This window comes from Erythranthe guttata, chromosome 5 (assembly GCF_056151865.1).
Source record: "Erythranthe guttata isolate IM_541 chromosome 5, IM_541, whole genome shotgun sequence".
Lineage (NCBI taxonomy): Eukaryota > Viridiplantae > Streptophyta > Magnoliopsida > Lamiales > Phrymaceae > Erythranthe > Erythranthe guttata.
In genome coordinates, this window is record NC_142537.1 from 17,597,460 (window position 1) to 17,617,283 (window position 19,824).

At 33.0% G+C, this 19,824-nt stretch overlaps 3 protein-coding genes across 6 annotated transcripts; all 3 read left to right on the top strand.

Moving 5' to 3' along the window:
• Positions 1–445: 445 nt before the first annotated feature.
• Positions 446–3,757, top strand: LOC148770812 (uncharacterized). The gene is made up of 3 exons (XM_088818078.1): positions 446–904; positions 991–1,048; positions 3,251–3,757. The coding sequence occupies exons 1-3, from the start codon at positions 546–548 to the stop codon at positions 3,254–3,256; spliced, it is 423 nt and encodes a 140-aa protein (XP_088674204.1). The 5' UTR covers positions 446–545; the 3' UTR covers positions 3,257–3,757.
• A 2,921-nt stretch (positions 3,758–6,678) lies between these two features.
• LOC105967054 (uncharacterized) lies at positions 6,679–10,047 on the top strand. 3 transcript variants are annotated; one of them, XM_012991617.2, is made up of 3 exons: positions 6,679–7,115; positions 7,286–7,343; positions 9,918–10,047. In XM_012991617.2, the coding sequence occupies exons 1-3, from the start codon at positions 6,781–6,783 to the stop codon at positions 9,921–9,923; spliced, it is 399 nt and encodes a 132-aa protein (XP_012847071.2). In that variant the 5' UTR covers positions 6,679–6,780; the 3' UTR covers positions 9,924–10,047. The 3 variants fall into 3 exon arrangements, with proteins under 3 accessions (XP_012847071.2, XP_088674206.1, XP_088674205.1); XM_088818080.1 differs by lacking the exon at positions 9,918–10,047 and adding an exon at positions 8,664–8,998; XM_088818079.1 differs by lacking the exon at positions 9,918–10,047 and adding an exon at positions 8,684–8,982.
• Positions 10,048–15,800: 5,753 nt separating this feature from the next.
• BZIP9 (basic leucine zipper 9) lies at positions 15,801–19,489 on the top strand. Of its 2 annotated transcripts, none has more exons than XM_012991797.2 (6): positions 15,801–16,287; positions 17,977–18,097; positions 18,213–18,375; positions 18,454–18,529; positions 18,830–18,955; positions 19,045–19,489. In XM_012991797.2, exons 1-6 carry the CDS (start codon positions 16,063–16,065, stop codon positions 19,318–19,320), a joined length of 987 nt encoding a protein of 328 aa, XP_012847251.2. In that variant the 5' UTR covers positions 15,801–16,062; the 3' UTR covers positions 19,321–19,489. The 2 variants fall into 2 exon arrangements, with proteins under 2 accessions (XP_012847251.2, XP_088674207.1); XM_088818081.1 differs by lacking the exon at positions 15,801–16,287 and adding an exon at positions 17,680–17,813.
• Positions 19,490–19,824: the final 335 nt, after the last annotated feature.

The following is a 19,824-nucleotide window of genomic DNA, read 5'->3' on the forward strand; positions in this document are numbered from 1 at the left end:
ATAAACTACCGTAAATCACAACATAATTAAATGATAATTTTGTTTACGTAATTAGTCTAATTTTAAAGTCAAGTTAATTATATTAATATTATTAATTAAATATAAAATTTTGAAAATTTAATTTGTATTTTTTTATACTAATAGTGAATATTTTATTATAATTTAATATTTGTTGAGCATTTTGGAGAGCAACAAAATAGACCCATTCAAGCAATTTTAATTTTGAAAGGAATAAATGTGGGATCCACTTTTAGACAAAGTGATAAAGTGGCCTGCAAAAGAAGTGATCAAGTGAAGCAGAAAGATGTTATCAAAAAAAAAAGTGAAGCAAAAGCAGTATGTGGACCCCACTATTTAGAGAGGGTTTTTTTAGCTATTTCATTGTTGTACATGCTCTAAGTCAGCTCTCTCTCTCTCTCTATATATATATCTGTCTCTTTCGTTTCTAGACCCTCACTTCCACCCCCACCCACCACAGCCCCACCGCTCTCCCCGCACCCCTTTCTCCTCCCCTCCTCCCTCCCTCCGCCGTCTCAGCCACGAAGATGACAAATCCATTCAAAAAGCAAACTATATTGATGAACAACACACAAACACCACTTCTATGTGAGAGCCGATTGTCCGCCGGTGCCGCCGGAGTAACCTACTCCGGCATATCCAGCTACAGCTTACCCGCCAATTCCCACAAGGTTATCCCTTACGACGTCTTCACGAAGGAGTCGGTTTATCTTCTGAAATCTCTTCAGATTCACGCCACCGCCGCCGGAATGAATCCCAAAATCTTAGATATCGGCGAAATCGAAGAAAATGAAGCCATCATCTTCTTCGCCCTAACCGACCGATCTATCGGCGCTAGGTTTATCCCTAGAGATGAGAACGAAAGAGGCCTCGCCTACTACCTGAGGTCCTTTTTCTCTCTCTCTTACTCTTTCTCTCTCTACACTTTTATTTTTATTTTTGATTCCAGATTTTCGCTTGTCATTCAATTAGGGGATTGACTACATTTTGGAGAAGGGGAGATGATTTTGCAGCTCTCTTGGATTTACATGTAAATTCCCTCTTCATCTCTCTGTCTGTATATTTTTTTTTGGTTAAATAAATTTTAATTTGTTATAATTAGGAAATAATTTTGCCTGTTAAAATTGACTGATTGGGGGAGAAAGTGTTTGATTTGAGGGTTCAATGTTGCCATTTTTTGAAATTTGAGGGGTGCAATGTGCAAATAAATCTACTAGGAGGGTTAAAATGCCAATTACCCCTTGAACTTTTACTAACTCGAAAGAACCAGAATTATATTTACTGCTCATATTATTATTACCCCCTCTACTTGATGATGAATATGATAAAAGTGAAATTGGAATGCTTGTGAACTGAAAAAAATGAAATCATCTACATATAGTGTCTTTGTTCCCTAGTGTGGATTATCCAACTCTACGTTGTTCCGTTTTCGGCGGTCCTACTAGTCCTCATATCGTAAAGGGTAGTCGGAACATCTCCGGTTTTGACATGGTTAAATGTGTTTTGCCATTCTATTGGACTTAGTTTAGCTCATCGGGATTTTCTTGCATCCTTTGTCAAGTCCTAATCTTATGTCTAGGTTCCACTAGATGTTGCCACTTGATTTGTATTCATATAAGATGTACCCGACTATTAGGGATGTCAATGGGTACGGGTTTGCCGGGTCTTAGACCCGGAACCGACCCGTTTGGGGCGGGTCAGGGTAAGTTAAATGGTCTGGCTTGGACATTGGTTTAAGTTTCCAAAACCGGATGGTTTTGGGTCGCGTTACGGGTCTTATTGGAACTGACCCAGAACCGACCCATATAATTATATTATATTTTATAATTAATCTATATATAAAAATTAATTTATGATTTCATTTATCAAACTTTCAATTTTCATCGTGTGTATTCTCATTTGCCCATTTTTCACCATTTCATTTTTTTGAATCTCATTTCTTGCAAGTAAAATCTATCATTTGTCGACCACCGCTAGCCGTCTTGCCTTTTGAATTTTACTTATAGTAGAAGTTAAATATAATTAATTATATAATTTTATTATTCACTTGTAGAAGTATTTTAAAATATTGTATTTTATTTTTAGATTATTTTGTTAAAATATAGAAGCAAGTATTATGGAAGTTTAAAAATAATAAAAAAATTTAATGTTAACGGGTCTAGCGGGTCTGGCGAGGCAGACTCGTTTAATTCGGTATGGGTTGGGGCGGGTTTGGATCTTAGCTGAATCGGGTTGGGGCAGGTCTGGGTTTTATATATTTTTCACGGGTCGGGTCTCGGGTTTAGGCAAACTCGGCCCAAAACCGACCCGTTGTCATCCCTACCGACTATCGACATTTTGCTTTGTTTACAAAATAACTTGCAAGACAATGGTTAAGTGTGTTTGGATTTTGCCATAGTGAAAAATTCTCAGATGCTTAAGTCATGAAATATCTTCTTGAGAGTAGAATTTAATGCTTACAAGGGGTAAAGTTGAATTAACGATAATCACAGTACCTTCTATTAAAGTCACGTTGATATCAACTTCATCACGGTGTACTTATGATCATTTTGAATGCATGGCTTGAGAAAAACGGGGCTTGCTTTGATGCTAATTGCTAAGCATGGGGTACACAGTTCTGTTTCTTTCTTTCTATCTTTCTTTTTTGTCGTTTCGCATTCTTTTTTTGCAACAATTTGTCTGTTGGGCAGTCCTTCATTTGATGGCAATGTTTCATTTAGTACTAGCATACTAAGCACTCTATTATCCACTAGCATTGCATCCGTATATAGCTTGATGACCTTGTATATATATTCCTTGGTCTGATATTGTTACCGTTAATTTTATGAGATCACATTGTAACATATCCGTTGTCCCTACCCAATCTTGTTATTATTGTCAAATTTCCTGTGCCCTATAAGTCAAATACAATTTGAGCGAAGAGTTTCAAATCCACAAATCCGTTGAGCGTGTTTGGATTGATTTATTTGACAATTAATTCCAAATCCTTATCGCCTATTTGAAGTTAATTTTGAAGCAGTTATGGTGGATTCCGAATCCTTCCCATTTGAAGTGACTTGAAAAACTTCCCCATATCCAAACCCTTAAATCCAAATTGAATCTTGGCTTGGTTCTTTGTGGTCTGCCGTTTTCTCAAGAACACGTTTCTTATAATTCCTAAAAGATTGCTTCTTTCATTTAATCTATATATATAATCATAGTTTTATACCAATTTCAATCCCTTGTTTGGCAGGTTTGATTCAGCTGGCCATTGAGATGCTCCGTGTGTAAAGTGAAAATTTCACAGATGTAAAATTTTGGTGTGTCGGTGTATCGAGGTCGGAGCTCCGGTTCTGTTTATTCGGTTATCCAACATAATTCTATCCTTTGATGATTACGAAAGAAGTGAATCACAAGATGTGTGCGATGATGATGTTGATGCATTTGTAAATAGATTATTCATCCCCCCATGGTTGGTTGAAGGATTGAGTGTACTTGTGGTGAACACCCTTGTATAACTCACTGCGCACAATCGTGCTTATTTCAACTACCGTTGATTATTATTGTTTTGTTTGAGTTCGAGTCTCTTTATTAGTGATTAAACTCGTGTTCGTGTAAGAAATTTGTAAGAGTTGTCTAATTGGTGGCGTGAGAGTGACATGATACATTTTTACACATAGAAAAATTTGTATTTTGCGTGTTATCTGCAAGCTATTGATGAGTGTATTTGTTGGTTGTGAATTGTTTCATTATATTATATATATATATATATAAAAAAAAAAGGATAAAATGCATTTGTCCCCTAAACTTTGGTCATTTTTGTATTTTAGCCCCTGTATAGAAAAAAAGATGTACGAGCATACCTGAACTTGCTAAATTGTTTACTAAATTGTTCCATCCGGTAACTGAAAAGTCTATTTTTAGTTAAATTGCTCCCTGAATTGCACACCACTACACACAAATAGATACCATAACCAATTTCAATTTGCCCTTCCTCATCTATGCTAATTCCATCTCGAAAATTCTGCTAATTTACTCTGCCGAGTTCTTCGCCGGCGATTCAATCATTAAATTTGAGTGCCGACTAATCCAGTTGTTCAGCCAGATTGTGGTTCTTTCTTTGCCGTAATCAATCAACGGGTGGCGACAGATTATGACGGTGGAAGCAATTAATTTGGCGAAAACGTTACAATGTTGCAAGGCATAAATTTTCAACCATTGAAACCTCTGGCAATTGGGTGCATCAATGTTGCAAGGCATAAATTAAATTGGAATATTCAAGTGTGAGTCTTCTGCTGCTACGTATCATTTTTTGTATTTTTTTAAAACCTCTAAAAGTTAACCCAAGTAGGAGAATAAGCAAAAGACTTACACGTTATTTATCACTAAGTGTAGGGTCGAAAGAACATGTAGTTGTTTAATAGAACTCGTAAAGCGGACCCTTACAATCTACGGTCAACAGTTTGATATCATAATTAATTTGGTGCAATTATATCATAAATTTGATTTGATAGTAATGTTACGAACAATTCAATTTATGCTATATTCTAGGTAGCTTACAGATATATTATTCAATCCTACTATGTCAACATCTCCAACGACTTATTATGTCAGCATGGTGCCTCTGTTAGCATGGTGCCCCGTCAGCTAGCATGGTGCCGCGTCAGCAGTGGCCGTACAAATGTATTGTGGACCCCACAAGATTTATTTATTTTTATAGCTATGCTATTATTAAACATTCTGAACATTAGTTTTAGCCCCTCAAAGTTTGTATTAATTCTTTATTTTTATATTTTTTTTCTCTATAATCTTATACTCCCCCGTCCCAGTTTAAATGACGTTTTGGGTTGTTACACACATATTAAGAAAATCAATAAATGTGTATAGATTATAGTGAAAAGCATAGGAAAATACTAATATATCCTTGACATTAATTATTTTACAACTAACAAATTAGGAGTGATAAAGGGTAAAATTGAAAATAATGCAATTAATGATGCATTGAAAATCTAAAATGACAAATAATTTGGGACAAAAAAAACTCTCTAAAAAGACATATAATATGGGACAGAGGGAGTATAAATTATAAATACAAAAATAATATTTAATATAACAATATAATATAAAATGGTTATAACTTTTTACTTTTTTAAGTAAAATTTATGAATATTTACTTAAATATTTTTAACCAAAATATTAAGTGTAATACATTATTAGAATTATTTGGATTTAGTTACGGAAAAAATGTTTTTTATTTATTTTAAAAATGCAATGGCTATAAACCGGATCCGACCCGGACCCGATCCGTAAATTCAATTTTTTTTTCAAACGGTCAAAATAAAAAAAAAAATTTAAAAATCAAAAAATCGATTTTGGATCCGGACCTGACTCGGACCCGAAAGGACCCGAGTGGACCCGACCCGGACCCAGATCCGCCTCCACACGGGTCGGTTTTGGGTCTCCAAAATGTAGGACCCGGACCCGGACCCGACCCGGCCCGTGGCCGTGTCTAATATTATGTGGGGTCAGAGAGAAAGATGTATGTGTGTGTGTGTGTGTGTGTGTGTGAGAGAGAGAGAGAGAGAGAGAGAGAGAGAGAGAGAGAGAGAGAGAGAGAGAGAGAGTAGTAGTAGTAGATGAGAGAGAATATAGATAGAGTAATATGTGGGATTTGTTCTCTTAATTAAATAAATAAATATTTTATATAAATGTTAAGTGAGGATATTTATGTTTATATATATATATATTTTATTTATTTTTATTGATTAGATGACATATACGGTATACCTATATTCCTCTAATAGAATGGATTTCCATATATATAAGTCCAAAATAAGGGGTGTTTAGCACCCCTTTTTTAAATCTTAATAACTGATTAATTGTCTAATTATATTCTAAATCAACATTTTATGTTAGTTTAATATTGTTTAGGATAAATTACGGTCACCTCTGAAGTATGGTCAAATTACTTCAAAATTCCTCATGTTTGGGTAATTACAACCACCTCTCAATAATGAATCTTCTTACAAGTCCATCGTTACGTTGTCAAATTTAGTGGAATGTTCTAAATTATGTGGAATATGTTTCAATTTGTAACCGTTTTATCTAATTCGAGCTCCACATCCTCAAACTAGATGATCATAAGATGTGTCTCTTGACTTGTAAATATCAGATTGTGGTGCATAAAAAACTGCATTTTTGCACAAATCGAGTACAACCTAGAGAATATTTTGTGGAATCTAGAAGATTATGTTGTATTCGATACCACAATGGTGAACATGTAAGAAGATTATGTTGTATTCGATACCACAATAGTGAACATGTAAGAAGATTCATAGTTGATGAGTGGTTGTAATTACACAAATATAAGAGTTTTTTTTTCTTTTCCGTAATTTGACCATATATCATGGGTGGCCGTAATTTACCATATTGTTTATATAAAGAAGCTTTTGTTTGTCTTAAACTGCAATTTATGGTTCATTTTGCTAATTCCAAAAAATTAAATGTGCAAAACGCCAGTCCATGCTATTTCTGAGGTGCAAAATGCAATTTATCTTAAAAGGTATTGTCCCAACTCCCAACTCCAAACGTGAGAGGAATATTTAAAAAAATTCAAATTGATCATTTTATAATTTTAATATTAAAAAAATTCAAATTGTATCTATCAATAAAACCCACACATGTAAGTGTAAATTGTAATCATATCGGATTTTGCTAAAACCTCGTCTATTTATTTAAACTCCCACCGCCGCCGTAGAAAGCCAAAGATCTAAAAAAAACACTATGCCTACCGCCGTGGTGAACAACACGGCCGCGAAAATAGCGGTCGTTTCACGATTCGTCGCTGTTTCCACCGGAAGGAGATATGACGGCACGAATCAGTTCGAGATTCCGGCGAATGGTCGGAGGAACATTCCGTCCAGCGTCTTCACTAAGGAGACGATTGGGGAGCGGGTGCCTCTTGAGGTACATATCGAGATCGGCGGAATAACGCGCAGAGTACTGAAACACGAAGATTTCGAGAACAACAAGGCCATCATCTTCGACGGCGGTTGTGACGGCGGTCTGGGGATGAGGTTTGTCCGGCAGGAGGTGGAAAGAGGATTTCTCTGCTTCTGGTATCTCTATTCTATCTCATCTCACAACTGCAATTTTGATTTTATCATTGCTTTATTGTTTCACCCGATTGATTATTCAGTTGTTGATTTTGGAATTACTTGGAATTTTTTTCTGTTTTATTTCAATTTATTTATTGATAAAAGAATATCTTAATTTGTTTCCCTGATAGTGGAATTGTACCATTTGGGAGATTGGGAAATGATGTTGCAGCTCCTCAGGATGAACAGGTAAATATTTTTCCAGATTTACTTGTTTATTTTGTCAATTTTTTTAAGACTAAATATTATTATTATTATTATTATTATTATTGTTAGGGTAAATTACGAAAAAAATTATATTGTTTGGGTAATTACAACCACCCATCAACTATGATATGAATCTTTAACGTAGATTCACGTGCATCCTTGTTGTGTCAAATTTAGTGTAGATTGTGTGGAATATTTTCCAGTTTGTACCCGTTTTATCATATTCGACCTCCACATTTTGAAACAAGATGGTCATACTCTTGGCTTGTAAATATCAGATTGTGGTGCATCATAAACTATATTTTGGCACAAAACTAGAAAACATTCCACGAAATCTAGAAGATTATGTTGAAGATTTATGGTTGAGGGGTGGTTGTAATTACCCAAACAAGAGGTGTTTTTTCGTAATTTGACATTACCTAATGGGGACTGGCCGTAATTTACCCTTATCGGCAGTAGATATACTTGTTTAAATTTAGTTGTTGTTAATCGATATTTATCTTCTTTAAGGCTTGTTTTATTTCATTGGAACCTTTTTACGAGTTACTATTCTTTGAGAAAATGCCCAACACTATGCCAAAATCTTGCCTATTCCTTTCTTTGTGTTGTTTTTGCTTTCAAACTCCACATGTTGTGGAGTTCACTTTTGTACATTACAACAGGTTGCCTAAATAACACACACACACACACACACACACACACACACACACACACACACACACACACACACACATTACAACACTAGCCTTCTGCATCCAATATCTCGGACCTTGTTGAATGTTAGTAGTTGCATTGGTTCCGATTGCCGATTTGTTTGGTTCATAGAATATTTATGTGGAAAGAACACTCTCTCTCCAATTTTGCTCGCTTTTGGTGATGAGTTATATCCAAATCAATGTTTGTAGACAACATAACTTGAGCACTCGAGTCTTTTTTTCTTTCCGCATAAATATTCTAAGAACCAATGTGTATCAAAAATATTTGGGGTTGATGTGATGTGATCCCAATCACATCAGGGGTTTAGATTTACGGCATGTGGCTATAAACGGGCCCGGAATTGGGTAGAATCGAGTCCAACCTCAACCCCAATTATTACACAATCCTATGAAAGATATTACACAATACTAGGATTGTATAATCATAAATCTCGTACATAATGGAGAACATAACTCTATCAAATTCAATTGATCTTATCCATCCTATCAACAGTCCCGTACGAGGCCTCCCGTCTCTATGAAGTAGAATTTTCTTTTCCTTTTCCTTTTGATTTTATTATTTATTTATGCTATTTTAAAAAAACAGAGCTGCACGAACATTTTCAGAGAAAGAGCATAACTGCATGGATCGAAGTGTCCGATAAATCTTGTACTCAGTGAGTAGTGACATGGGAACAATCTTGATGTCCAATATACCTACCCGTAACGCATCCCGTTGAATCGTGAAAGGCCAAAGTTGTAATTCCTCAAAGCCCTCAGCTTTCAAGTATTGTACGGTTCAACTTCTCCTTCCATCGAAATCTATGATTAATTGCATGTTACCCCTATCTGTGCCTGTTGATATATTTATCATTTTATCTCTTTATTCCGTAGCACTTTACCCGTGAAATTAAGAAATACACGAATTGCCCTTTTGTCCGTTTTCAGTCGATTTACATTTAAAATATTTTTTGTAACAAATAGTCTCCTATTTGAGATACTTACGAGTATAAGCATAACCTAATAAAAAAAAAAATGTCCCTCTACATATTACTTTTTTAGTTACTATACTAAGGTGGTGTTTGCAAAAGCTTATTTAAAAGTAGAAGTTATAGATTATGAGTTAAGTTGGTTTTAAGTGTTTATTTCTAAAAGTTGGGGGTGTTTGCAAATTTGCTGGAAACTTAACTTAAATAGAAAAAGTAGGGTCATGGGTGCTTAACAAATTATAGCTTGAAATTGCTTATTTTAAGAGAAGCAAAAGCAAAAGTTTATTTTGCAAACACTTAAAAATAGATTATGAGCAAAAAAAAGTTCATAATATATTTGTAAAAGCTTTTGCAAACACCACCTAAGCCGTGGTAGCGACTTTAGAAAGTCACGGTGATGTTGGGCTCTCGGTTGGGGTTAAAGAGAATGGTTTTGCCAGAACTTAATATCTTGTCCTAAAGTTATCCATATCTTTATTATTACATTCTAGTTTGCCTTATTTCAGATTCACATAAATATCTTTTGCTTGTATGTGTTTCGACTTTCGAACGAACTCCGGATGAGATGGATTTGAAATCCACCCCCCCCCCCCCCCCCAATGGCCGAAAAAAATTTAGCTTAAATCGAGAGCTAAAGACTTGAAATCCAATATCAGATGAATCAGTCGAAACAAGTTTTATGAATCTGTTATTGTGAATTAATTTTTTTTTTCTCGTAAATCTTCCGATCGAAATGCAACCTTTAGTTTTTGTGAGAATTCATGAGCCAATAGGGAAATAACAAACAATTTATTGCCTTCTTCTATTCATTGGGAAATATTGTTTCTTTCGGCGGTTAATTCATCGACTAATAGTTATGTTTGTTTTGACAGGTTTGATTTCAGCTTGCCATTGGGATGTGCAGTGAGTAAAAAGTTCCGTGCAGTATGCAAAGTTTTCCCCCTCTCTCTCTCTCTCTCTCTCTCTCTCTCTCTCTCTCTCTCTCTCTCATATATATATATATATATATATATATATATATATATATATATATATATATATATATATATATATATATATATATATATATATATATAGTGTGTACAAAATGTATTGTAAAATGACTGCAATTTATTGATATACTATGCAGCAGATGGTTGGTGCATTAGTTATCAAGAGAGTTGTGATGTTTATTATTGAATTATTAGTTTATTACAAAAGCATCCCATTTTACAAATTAATTGCATAATGGGCTGAGGGTATCGCCCCAATAGACAGCAACGGCCCAAACCCAGGCAAGAAAAAAACACTAGGCAGCCAACCATATATATATATATTTCTTCCTATTAAAAAAACTGAAATGCTAAATCCCACACGAAAATTACTAAATCATGCACATAATAAAATTTCTTTCTCTCTTTAAAATCCCAAACGTGTCTATCTTTTTCTCTCCCCAAACAAGTTCTTCTTTTCCCCTCACGCTTGTAAAAAAAAATCATAAAACTAGTACAATAATCCGAGAATCGAACTTGAAGAAAATCTTCTCTAATTTATTCTACAATCAAGGTTATCATTTTATCTCAAATTTATTCTTCGAATTAAGAGGGTTTTTTTTTTTGGGTGGAGGCACGCCAGATTGCAGCACCATAAGTTTTTTTTTTTAATTGAATTCAATTACTTTATTTGTTATGGAAGGTGGTATATGGTGATAGAGAGAGAGCTCTGTCTGCTATGAGATTGACGTCCATGGCAGGCCAGCAGCGTGTGTGGGATTTTCTTTGGGGTGGGGGGTGGGCGGCTGGGTTAGAAGCAATAGATTTGTTTCTTTGTTTTTTTTTTTTTTTGTTTTTTTTTTCTAATTCAATTCAATTTAATTATTTCTTAAATATTGTAATAAATATTTAATGTTAATAAAATTTTAACAAATTTTAATACTTTATAAATAGTGAATAAATGTGAAAAATATTTTCGAATTAAATAATAAATATTGAATGCATGTTTAATAAATATTTAATAAATATTGAATAAATTTTAATAAATATTTAAACATTTCGGTAACTTCATAATGCTTCTGCGAGAGTTGTTTATGAGACTATATTTCGAAGTCAGAGGATGATTATGCTTCCCGTAAATTATAAAGAGTATCCATTTTACCATCTGCTTGTAGAACTCCCTTCAACTAGATTTACAATTACAGTTTTTTGTATCAGAACATATTGTACTTTCTATATCTCTATTCTTTCGTTTCACCTATTTTTTCTCAAACCGATCATATGTAACGTATACCATATCACAAAAAGTATGACCTATACTTAGCTTAATATCATGGCTTTCAGCTGTGTCTCTCGCCCACTGTATTAGATCGTCTCTACAATTAAACAATTATACCCCTCGAAAATATTCCGAATAATGAACTTCCCCATTATCCTGAAAAATAATTAAATTATAACAAAAACTAATTTTAAAAAAAATAAAAAAAAAATAAAAAAAAAAAAACGAATAGCATCTAAAGTAGAAGCGGACGCATGAAAGACGGCGCCCACATTGAACGCGAATACAGTGTATTGCACGCCCAACATGTGCGCGCTATCTGTTTCGTCTTCTAGATTGTCCGCCCTCTGCCTATGACGATTTTTTGGCAAAAAAATTAAAATCTTACATCCGATTGAAGTTAAAAGGTATTGAACTCATTAGTTGATGTAATTACGTAACAAAAAACGACTTTTGACGACTTTTTAGTATTTTGAAAATCCTAGAAAAAAGTTAGAGTGAAGTCGAGAAAATAGAGCGTAGAGAAAGAAATTTTTTTTTTGTAGAGATAAAATATTTTTTTATTAATATGTGGGATTTAGTAAATTTTAGTGTGGAAAATCATAGAAAAAAGTTAGAGAGAAGTTAGAGAAAATAGAGCCTAGAGAGAGAATATTTTTTTGTAGAGAGAGAATTTTTTTTATTTATGTGCGGAATTTAATAACTTTTAGTGTGGGATTTAGCACCCCCCTTAAAAAAAACCATATATATATATTTCCAATAAAATATGATGTTAAAACTTAAATGTGATTTTCCAATAACATCTCTAATACAATAATACTCGTACCCCAATTTATAGCATTTCATGGATAACATTATATATATATGTTTTTTAGTCTATAGCCCACTACCTAAAAAATATTAGATAGCATCGTTTAGGCCATCTCCAATAGTTGTTTAAAAATTGGTTGTCCATATCTATAATTTAAGAGACGAACAGTGTTATACATCATCACTTTTAACCTCACACTCCAACAACATTGTTTATATTTTACACAATTATCATATTTTATTTATTTAGAAAATTTTAGTTTAAATTAAATTAAATAACTATATTTCAACGAGCAAATTCGAACGACCGTATTGTAACGACAATTTAAAAATTTATTTGAAATAATAATATTATTAATAAAAATTAATATTTCTTAATAAAAAGACTAAATTCAAAAAATTAAATTCCAAAAAACTTTGAACAACTATATATATATATATATATATATATATATATATATATATATATATATATATATATATATATAATTTGTTAAAATATGCATTTTTCCATCATGTTGTTGGAGTTCTGTTTTTAACCTCAAAATGTGTAAAAAATGCAAATAATAGAATTGCATTTAACTGTAGGAGTTGCCCTTAATGGAGTTTTTGTGCATAAGTCCCCAACCAAACATCTTTATTATTCTAAGTTTAGGGGCTATATCACTTTCACCAATAAGCCCATCCTTTAAATATTTATTATAAATAAAGAAAACATTCATATATATGACAATATTACCCCAACCCTTTATACCTAATTCTTAATTGTAACCTCAATTTAATCAATTTTGTTCTCAAAAATCCAATTTTGACTTTTTTCTTCAAAAACTTTTTATTTTTCAACAAAAATGTTTTAGTCGCCGGATTCCGGCGTTGACTTTTCGATTATTATTATTATTTTCTTCTTCCGGATTTTTTCGCCGGTTTCCGGCGTTGACCGGCGGTCTCCAGCGTTGACTTTTTTTCGTGTTTTTTGGAGTTTTTTTTTTTACGTTCGCCGCTAAACGTTGACCGTAATTAATGACAGTTATTTAACGTAATTGTACTGCCGTTGACAATACATTTATGTAATTGTGCTGTTGTTGATAGTAAATTAATGTAATTTTTTTTTTTTTGTATGATTTGCTAACAAGTCAACGTAATTATATTACTGTCGGTGACAGTAAAATAACTGTAAACGCAATAATATTAATGTCAACAACATCAATATTATTATTTTTTTGGGGTTTTTGTTTTGTTTGAGTTATTCACGGAGTAACGTAATAATATTACTGTCTATTATTGTATATTACTGTAAACACAATAATATTAATGTGGTTGACGGTAATATTACTGTTGTTATAGTAATATTGTTGTCAACCACATCAATATTATTATTTTGTTTGAATTTTTTTGTTTGTATGAGTTATTCACGGAGTAAAATAATAATATTATTGTCTATTATTGTAATATTAATGTGGTTGACGGTAATATTATTGTCACTCACAGTAATATTATTCTTTTGTTTTTTATTATGTTTACATTTGTTGAACGGTCAACATAGTAATACAACTCTATTACACAATAATAATGAGTTTTGTTGTGTTAATATTATTGTGCTAGAGATTAATATAGCATTATTACTGTGTTAAAATGTAGTTTAGTTAATTTTACTGTGTTTAACAGTAATATAGTTAATATTATTGTCAATCACAGCAATATTGTTGTTTAAACAGGAAAAAAATGTTACAGAAAGGGGAAAAAAAATCGAAAAAGTCAACGCCGGAGACCGGCGTTGACCGCCGGAGACCGGCGTTGACCGCCGGAATACGGCGGGAAAAAAAATTTGAAAATTTTTTTTTTTCTGAAAAAAAAAAGTTTTGGGTCAAAATTGGATAATATGTGAAATTTGGGGTCAAATTGAAGTTAAATTAAGTTAAGGATGAAATTGGAGCATATTAAAGTATGAGGGACTATTTTAGTCGTTTACAATAATTTGGACCATATGTTGACTTATTGGTAAATGATTTTTTTGTCTGAATCACTTTATGAATAAGTAACCATTGATGGGCTTATTTATAATGGCCCCTCATTTAATTGTGAACTTCTGGTTTTATATATCAAAATTGAATTAAATTTGAATTATGTCCACCAAATCATTGGAATCAAATTTCACAACAAATATGGTCAAATGGTTTATGATATATATACATGGGTGTGTGCATTATTATTACGTATATGTCAATTCTTCAAGATCGACATACATATTTCATCGAACGTGATGATGCTAAAATATAGCTCACCGGAGTAGTATAGAAAACGAGCTGGGAGAGCAAAGCTGATCAGTAGCTAGTCAACTCGATGATCCTGAGGTCCCTACAAAATGAGCACACGTGAACTAAGCCGGGGGTTGATCCGGCGGAAATCCCTCCGACGCTCAAGTCAGATGTACGGGTCGTAGAGATAGTAGAGAGAATAAAACTCGAGGTTGATTGTGAATAATTAGAACGTACCTTAACAAATGAGTAAAACATCTATTTATATATCGTTGAATGGGTTTAGCTTACTTTATTGGACCCAAGTCTTACTTTGAAGGAGCTTGGGTTTTCGTATAGTGGACCTAATTAGTAGATAAATTTGAGGGCCCATTGGGCCGACCCATTTAGGTATATCAGAACGTATAGAAGAAAAAATACACACACGAAGTTGGGCGGGGGGCAATTGTGTCATAAACCATCATTTACCAAAGAAAGTGGATTTGAGATCACTCTTTTCATTTCTTTCATATGCAGAAATAAGAAAAGATAAAACAAAAACAAAATAAAACAAAGAAAAGTTGATTGTGACAATGTATAAATTATTTGGTTAAACTTTTGAAGGTCGGTGCATCTCCAAATCAGTATCCCATCTTGAAGTCCCCACTTCATTAATTAATAGCCCCATGTGTTCTCATATTTACTACTTTGCCAATGGAATCATATTATATATGTTTAAAACTTTTTTTATTTTTTTAATTGAAAAATTAATTTCAATTTCATTCAAGAAGATTTAAGAAAAAGAAAAATGGAAATCGGAATTTCAAATATTGGTATGAAAACTTGTTTCACAACTGAATATTTTCGGATCCAAATCGACAAAAATCAGAAATTATATTCTTTGTTTCACATATATTATGAAGTATACAATAATATCCATGCTATAGCTTGTATTTCGAACTTTTTGCGATTTTTTTTTTTTTTTGAGTTAGTTTTGAAAATTAAAATTGCACTGGAAATATGATATGAATATATACAGTAGAGTTTCGATAAATTAATAACATCGCTGAAATAATAATGAGTTCGATAATGTAAATATTTCGCTAAAGTAATAGAAATTTGCTAGTCTCAGCTGTATTAATTTATAGAGGTTCAACTGTACACGTATTGTTTCATGATTCGTAATGAAAAATATTGTTTCGGAATCGAAAACCTTCAAAGTGAAGTCCGTGGAATTCGAAATAATTGTTCCAAATTCCGCCCCTAATCATGATTGATTTTATTTCAAAAATAAATTTCTTGAAACATCCTTAAAAAAATAAAGCTTTTTCCTATATAATATAAGCTTTTATTTAATGTGATGCAAATTGCAATTTATATTTGGTTCAAAGGGTAAAACCGTAAAATGAGAGAAGAATGAAGTACATGTGAGTGTGACTTGCATGCAATGATTCTTAGCTTTTTCATTCATCAGAAAGCCACTTTGGCTTCTTCTCCATTCCCACTTCACCTACCCTTTTGTGTGTGTGTGTGTGTTTTTGCTGATGCTCTCTCTCTCTCTCTCTCTCCTCTTTCTCTCTCTATAAACATCAAACCCCCCCACTCATTTCTTCCCCTTTTCTCTCTCCTCTCTCTCTCCCCTTTCTCTCTCACACACTTGGGGGTGATCGATCATTTCTTCTTCAGTGTTGAATATTTAAAAAAAAAATTCAAACATCGGCAAATGGATAATAAGAAAGCGATTTTTAAGAACAGTTCAATCTTCGGCTGCGGCGGCGGCGATATGAAGAGAAGCCCTTCGGAATTGGCTCTTCAGGAGCTTTTTGCGTCGGAGGATGACCGGAAAATTCATCACAAGGCTGACATATTTGGCGGCTCTGATTCTTACAATCACAGTTTCTTCGCCGTGGAGAATGCCGATCACGCGCCTTTTCCTTTCAAAAACCAGGTCAGTTTCATTTTTCAAAAAATAAATAAATAATTAGGATCATATTTATATCTGTGTGTATAGTTAATTCGTCGTTGCCTGGATTTTATTTTTTGTTAATTTGTCGTAATTTTATTTTAATTGTCATTTCGAAGGATAAATTAGGGTTTAGCTTTGATGCATTTATGGGGGCTAATTAAAGTATGAGTTAGTGCTACTGATTAGGCTAAGCGTAGGAGGATATTGTTTGTAGTTTCTTTATGGAGCAAATTTAATTTAATTTAATTATTATTACTGCCCTTGAGTAAATGAATTAATAATATAAAAAATAATGCAAAAAGTATAATATTAAGATTTCATATTCAAATAATCAATCATGCACTTGTTGTCAAAATAAAAAAAAAAATTATTTTTTTTTTCCGATTTTTCTCTGGCAACTTTATTGAATTTATTTGATAAATTGTGCGGTCGGGCGGTCGACTCTGCAACTGTATGTGGATGGATGAATGTACATTTCGATATTCTGGATTTTCGAGAAAAAAATGATATATGATAATGTACCACATCACTTTGAAAGTGAAGTGCATATTTTGTTCTTTTATGGTGAAAGAAAAATATATTAAAGTTATAAACTTAGCTTTATCAAAGTATATGCTTTACCAATGTTTGCTTATAGTTTGGCCATTGAAAAAGCAATTACTTTTACTCGTCGTGTCCACGCAAGCTACACATCAGAATGACGGAAAGTTGTATAAAATGCATCTATGATATATATATATATATATATATATATATATATATATATATATATATATATATATATATATATATATATATATATATCTTGAATTTCCACATTTTTTTAAAAATAAAATAAAAACATGTTGAAAGATGATCATCGATCCCTTTTTCGTCTTTCTGGTGATTTCCAAACAATGAGTTATTTTTGTATTTGGATTTCTAGTCGGGCCTTTCTTTTTTATATTGAGTCTTGCAAGAATTATGAACCATTCCTTTTTAATATCATATCTCTTGTTAGGAGTTTGGTCGTGCTAGTATAAAATAAAGTTAGCACACTAAAGAATCTAATTCTATATGTACTATTGGGGTTTTTAAATTCACACACACACAACACTCGTATATAATAGTTGAATTTGTAATCTCTCACGTAATCCAGCGGGCCATACCACCAGAACAAAGGTGTTATTGTTATTGTATGCAATGTCGGTGTGCATCAAGAAAGATGACAAAAACTCGAGTCAAGCTTTTGTTTAAAATATGTAATCATTTGTATATCTCCAACATATTCATATTGCTTTTCTTAATTTTTAATTTATATATTCCTTATCTATAAGCCATATGCTCTAATAATTCGCCTTTTGTAGTACGAAAAGAAATTGCACTAGATTACTAAGTATTTGGATTTAGGAGCACCACTTTGCAAGTTAAAAACTAAGAAAATAAAAAAGAACTTCACGAATAATTTCGGGATTTTAGGAATTGGTTTGGAAACCTGGGAAATTGGGCTCGATAACTCGCTTGCAGAGGTTGAATTGTAACTTTCAACTCGAAAAAAAGGTTATTTTTATTGTTCGCCGAACTTTGCTTGCAGACGATGTTTTACCGGTTATTTTGACTGGTTAATGATAAATCTATTGATTTCATTAAGAACTTGCTTATGACGTAGCTTGCTCTGAATTTTATTTTCAGGAAATTCAAAAAGGATTGGCAGGTCCTAATTCAATGGCAGATAATATGTCTTGGTTTCGGAATCATTATCCTAACCAGTCGAACGTTTCAGTGCCGATTGAGTCCCAATCTTCAATCTGTGGTATGTGAATGAAATGCATCTACCTCCCCCACCTTTAAAAAAAAAATCCTCTTATTGATTATTGCATGCTCGATTCTTTATTACTCGAGAAATGAAATAGCTACTCGTTTTCCAGTTGATAGCCCAACTTCAGGCTATACTTCAAAGGGCATAGGTAATCAAACAGTTGGAGCTAGCAGTGGTTCTTCACACGAACAATCTGACGATGATGACTTAGAGATTGAAGCTGGTTCTTGTGAGCAAGGCACCAATCCTATGGATATCAGGAAAATCAAACGGTACATTTATATATAAATTTTCAAAAAGAAAAAGAAATAGAAAAAGAAAAAAGCTGACATAGATAGTGTGATTTTCAGGATGGTTTCTAATAGGGAATCGGCTCGTCGCTCGAGAAGAAGAAAGCAAGCTCATTTAGAAGAACTTGAACAACAGGTTTCCTCTTTGTAGTTGATAGTTGCGGTTTTATTGCATTCGGCACCCCTGTGTTTTCTCTAATTGCTAAAAAAATACTTCGATGTTATTTTATTAGCAAAAACATCCTTATGATTCATTGTTTTTAGGGGGTAATGTGCTAAAAAAATACATTATATGGGGTTTTCTTGCTAATATTAATAACACGGGGAGTTTTTTAGTTATTCGATATAACACATAGGTACGAAATGCCGTAAACTCCGATAGTTGCTAACAAATGAAATAGCATTAAATTGTTTGAATTCGTGTTTTTTTTTACAGGTGGACCAATTACGAGGCGAGAATTCAACACTGTTCAAACAGCTGGCAGATGCCACTCAGCAATTCAAAGATTCCACGACAAATAATCGAGTTCTCAGATCTGATGTTGAAGCTCTAAGAGCAAAGGTGGTTACTACTACTATATAAGAAAGTTATGCAAAAAAAATAAAAAAAAATAATTCTAAATAACGAACTTGTATTGCTGTTCTATTCAGGTGAAACTAGCAGAAGACATGGTTGCACGAGGCTCGTTGACCTCGAGCTTGAGCCATCTACTGCAAAATTACCTGAATACCCCTCAAGACTACATGATTAACAACATCAACCGCATCGACCGTAATGTATCTCCAACAATAGCAGCTCACGGGGAGGAGAATTCTCCGTATAACGGGATTTCGGAGTCAACCGTTGGACTCGGAAATGCTGACTCGGTTGGTCTTGTGCCTGAGATTTGGACTTGGGAATCTAATGTTGCTCCAGTATCTAAGTGAAATAGCTTTTTCTTGTTCTGGTGTCTAATTGGATATTATCTATCTGTGTGCTGTTTTTATTTTATTTTCAAGTTGTGTGTATTTTTATATCTTGGATTAGACTTTTGTACCTGCTGGAATATTTTGTGTTTTGCATAATTAATCTGTGTGTTGTGATTGGTTGCTCTAATTGAATAGGGTGCAATTCGAATTGCAAAATAGTTACACATATTAAGAGGATGTTTGGCTTAACTTATTTTAAACAACTGATAAGCTCGTAACAACTTTCAAAGTGTTTCGATAATGCAATTTATAAGTTATTTGTACTCATTATAAGATTTTAAATAAAAATGCGAGGAATAGGTACTTTTCTAAAAAGATATTTTCTAAATTTTTATAAACTATTTTTAACCGCTTATAAGCTCAGTTGAACACCCTCATAGTTAGTCTACTTGAACCACCAAATCTATATTAATTTGCCCATTTTACACAATTTTAGTTCAAGTTCATGAAAATTTGACACAA

What these genes read in the sequence shown, in the direction of transcription:
- LOC148770812 (XM_088818078.1), top strand. Translation starts at nt 546, where the DNA reads ATGACAAATCCATTCAAAAAGCAAACTATATTGATGAACAACACACAA. An exon ending in GGCCTCGCCTACTACCTGAG is followed by an intron (nt 905 to 990) that starts GTCCTTTTTCTC and finishes TCATTCAATTAG; the next exon opens with GGGATTGACTACATTTTGGA.
- LOC105967054 (XM_088818079.1), top strand. Translation starts at nt 6,781, where the DNA reads ATGCCTACCGCCGTGGTGAACAACACGGCCGCGAAAATAGCGGTCGTT. An exon ending in AGAGGATTTCTCTGCTTCTG is followed by an intron (nt 7,116 to 7,285) that starts GTATCTCTATTC and finishes TTTCCCTGATAG; the next exon opens with TGGAATTGTACCATTTGGGA. An exon ending in CAGCTCCTCAGGATGAACAG is followed by an intron (nt 7,344 to 8,683) that starts GTAAATATTTTT and finishes GAACATTTTCAG; the next exon opens with AGAAAGAGCATAACTGCATG.
- BZIP9 (XM_012991797.2), top strand. Translation starts at nt 16,063, where the DNA reads ATGGATAATAAGAAAGCGATTTTTAAGAACAGTTCAATCTTCGGCTGC. An exon ending in CTTTTCCTTTCAAAAACCAG is followed by an intron (nt 16,288 to 17,976) that starts GTCAGTTTCATT and finishes TTTTATTTTCAG; the next exon opens with GAAATTCAAAAAGGATTGGC. An exon ending in GATATCAGGAAAATCAAACG is followed by an intron (nt 18,376 to 18,453) that starts GTACATTTATAT and finishes TGTGATTTTCAG; the next exon opens with GATGGTTTCTAATAGGGAAT.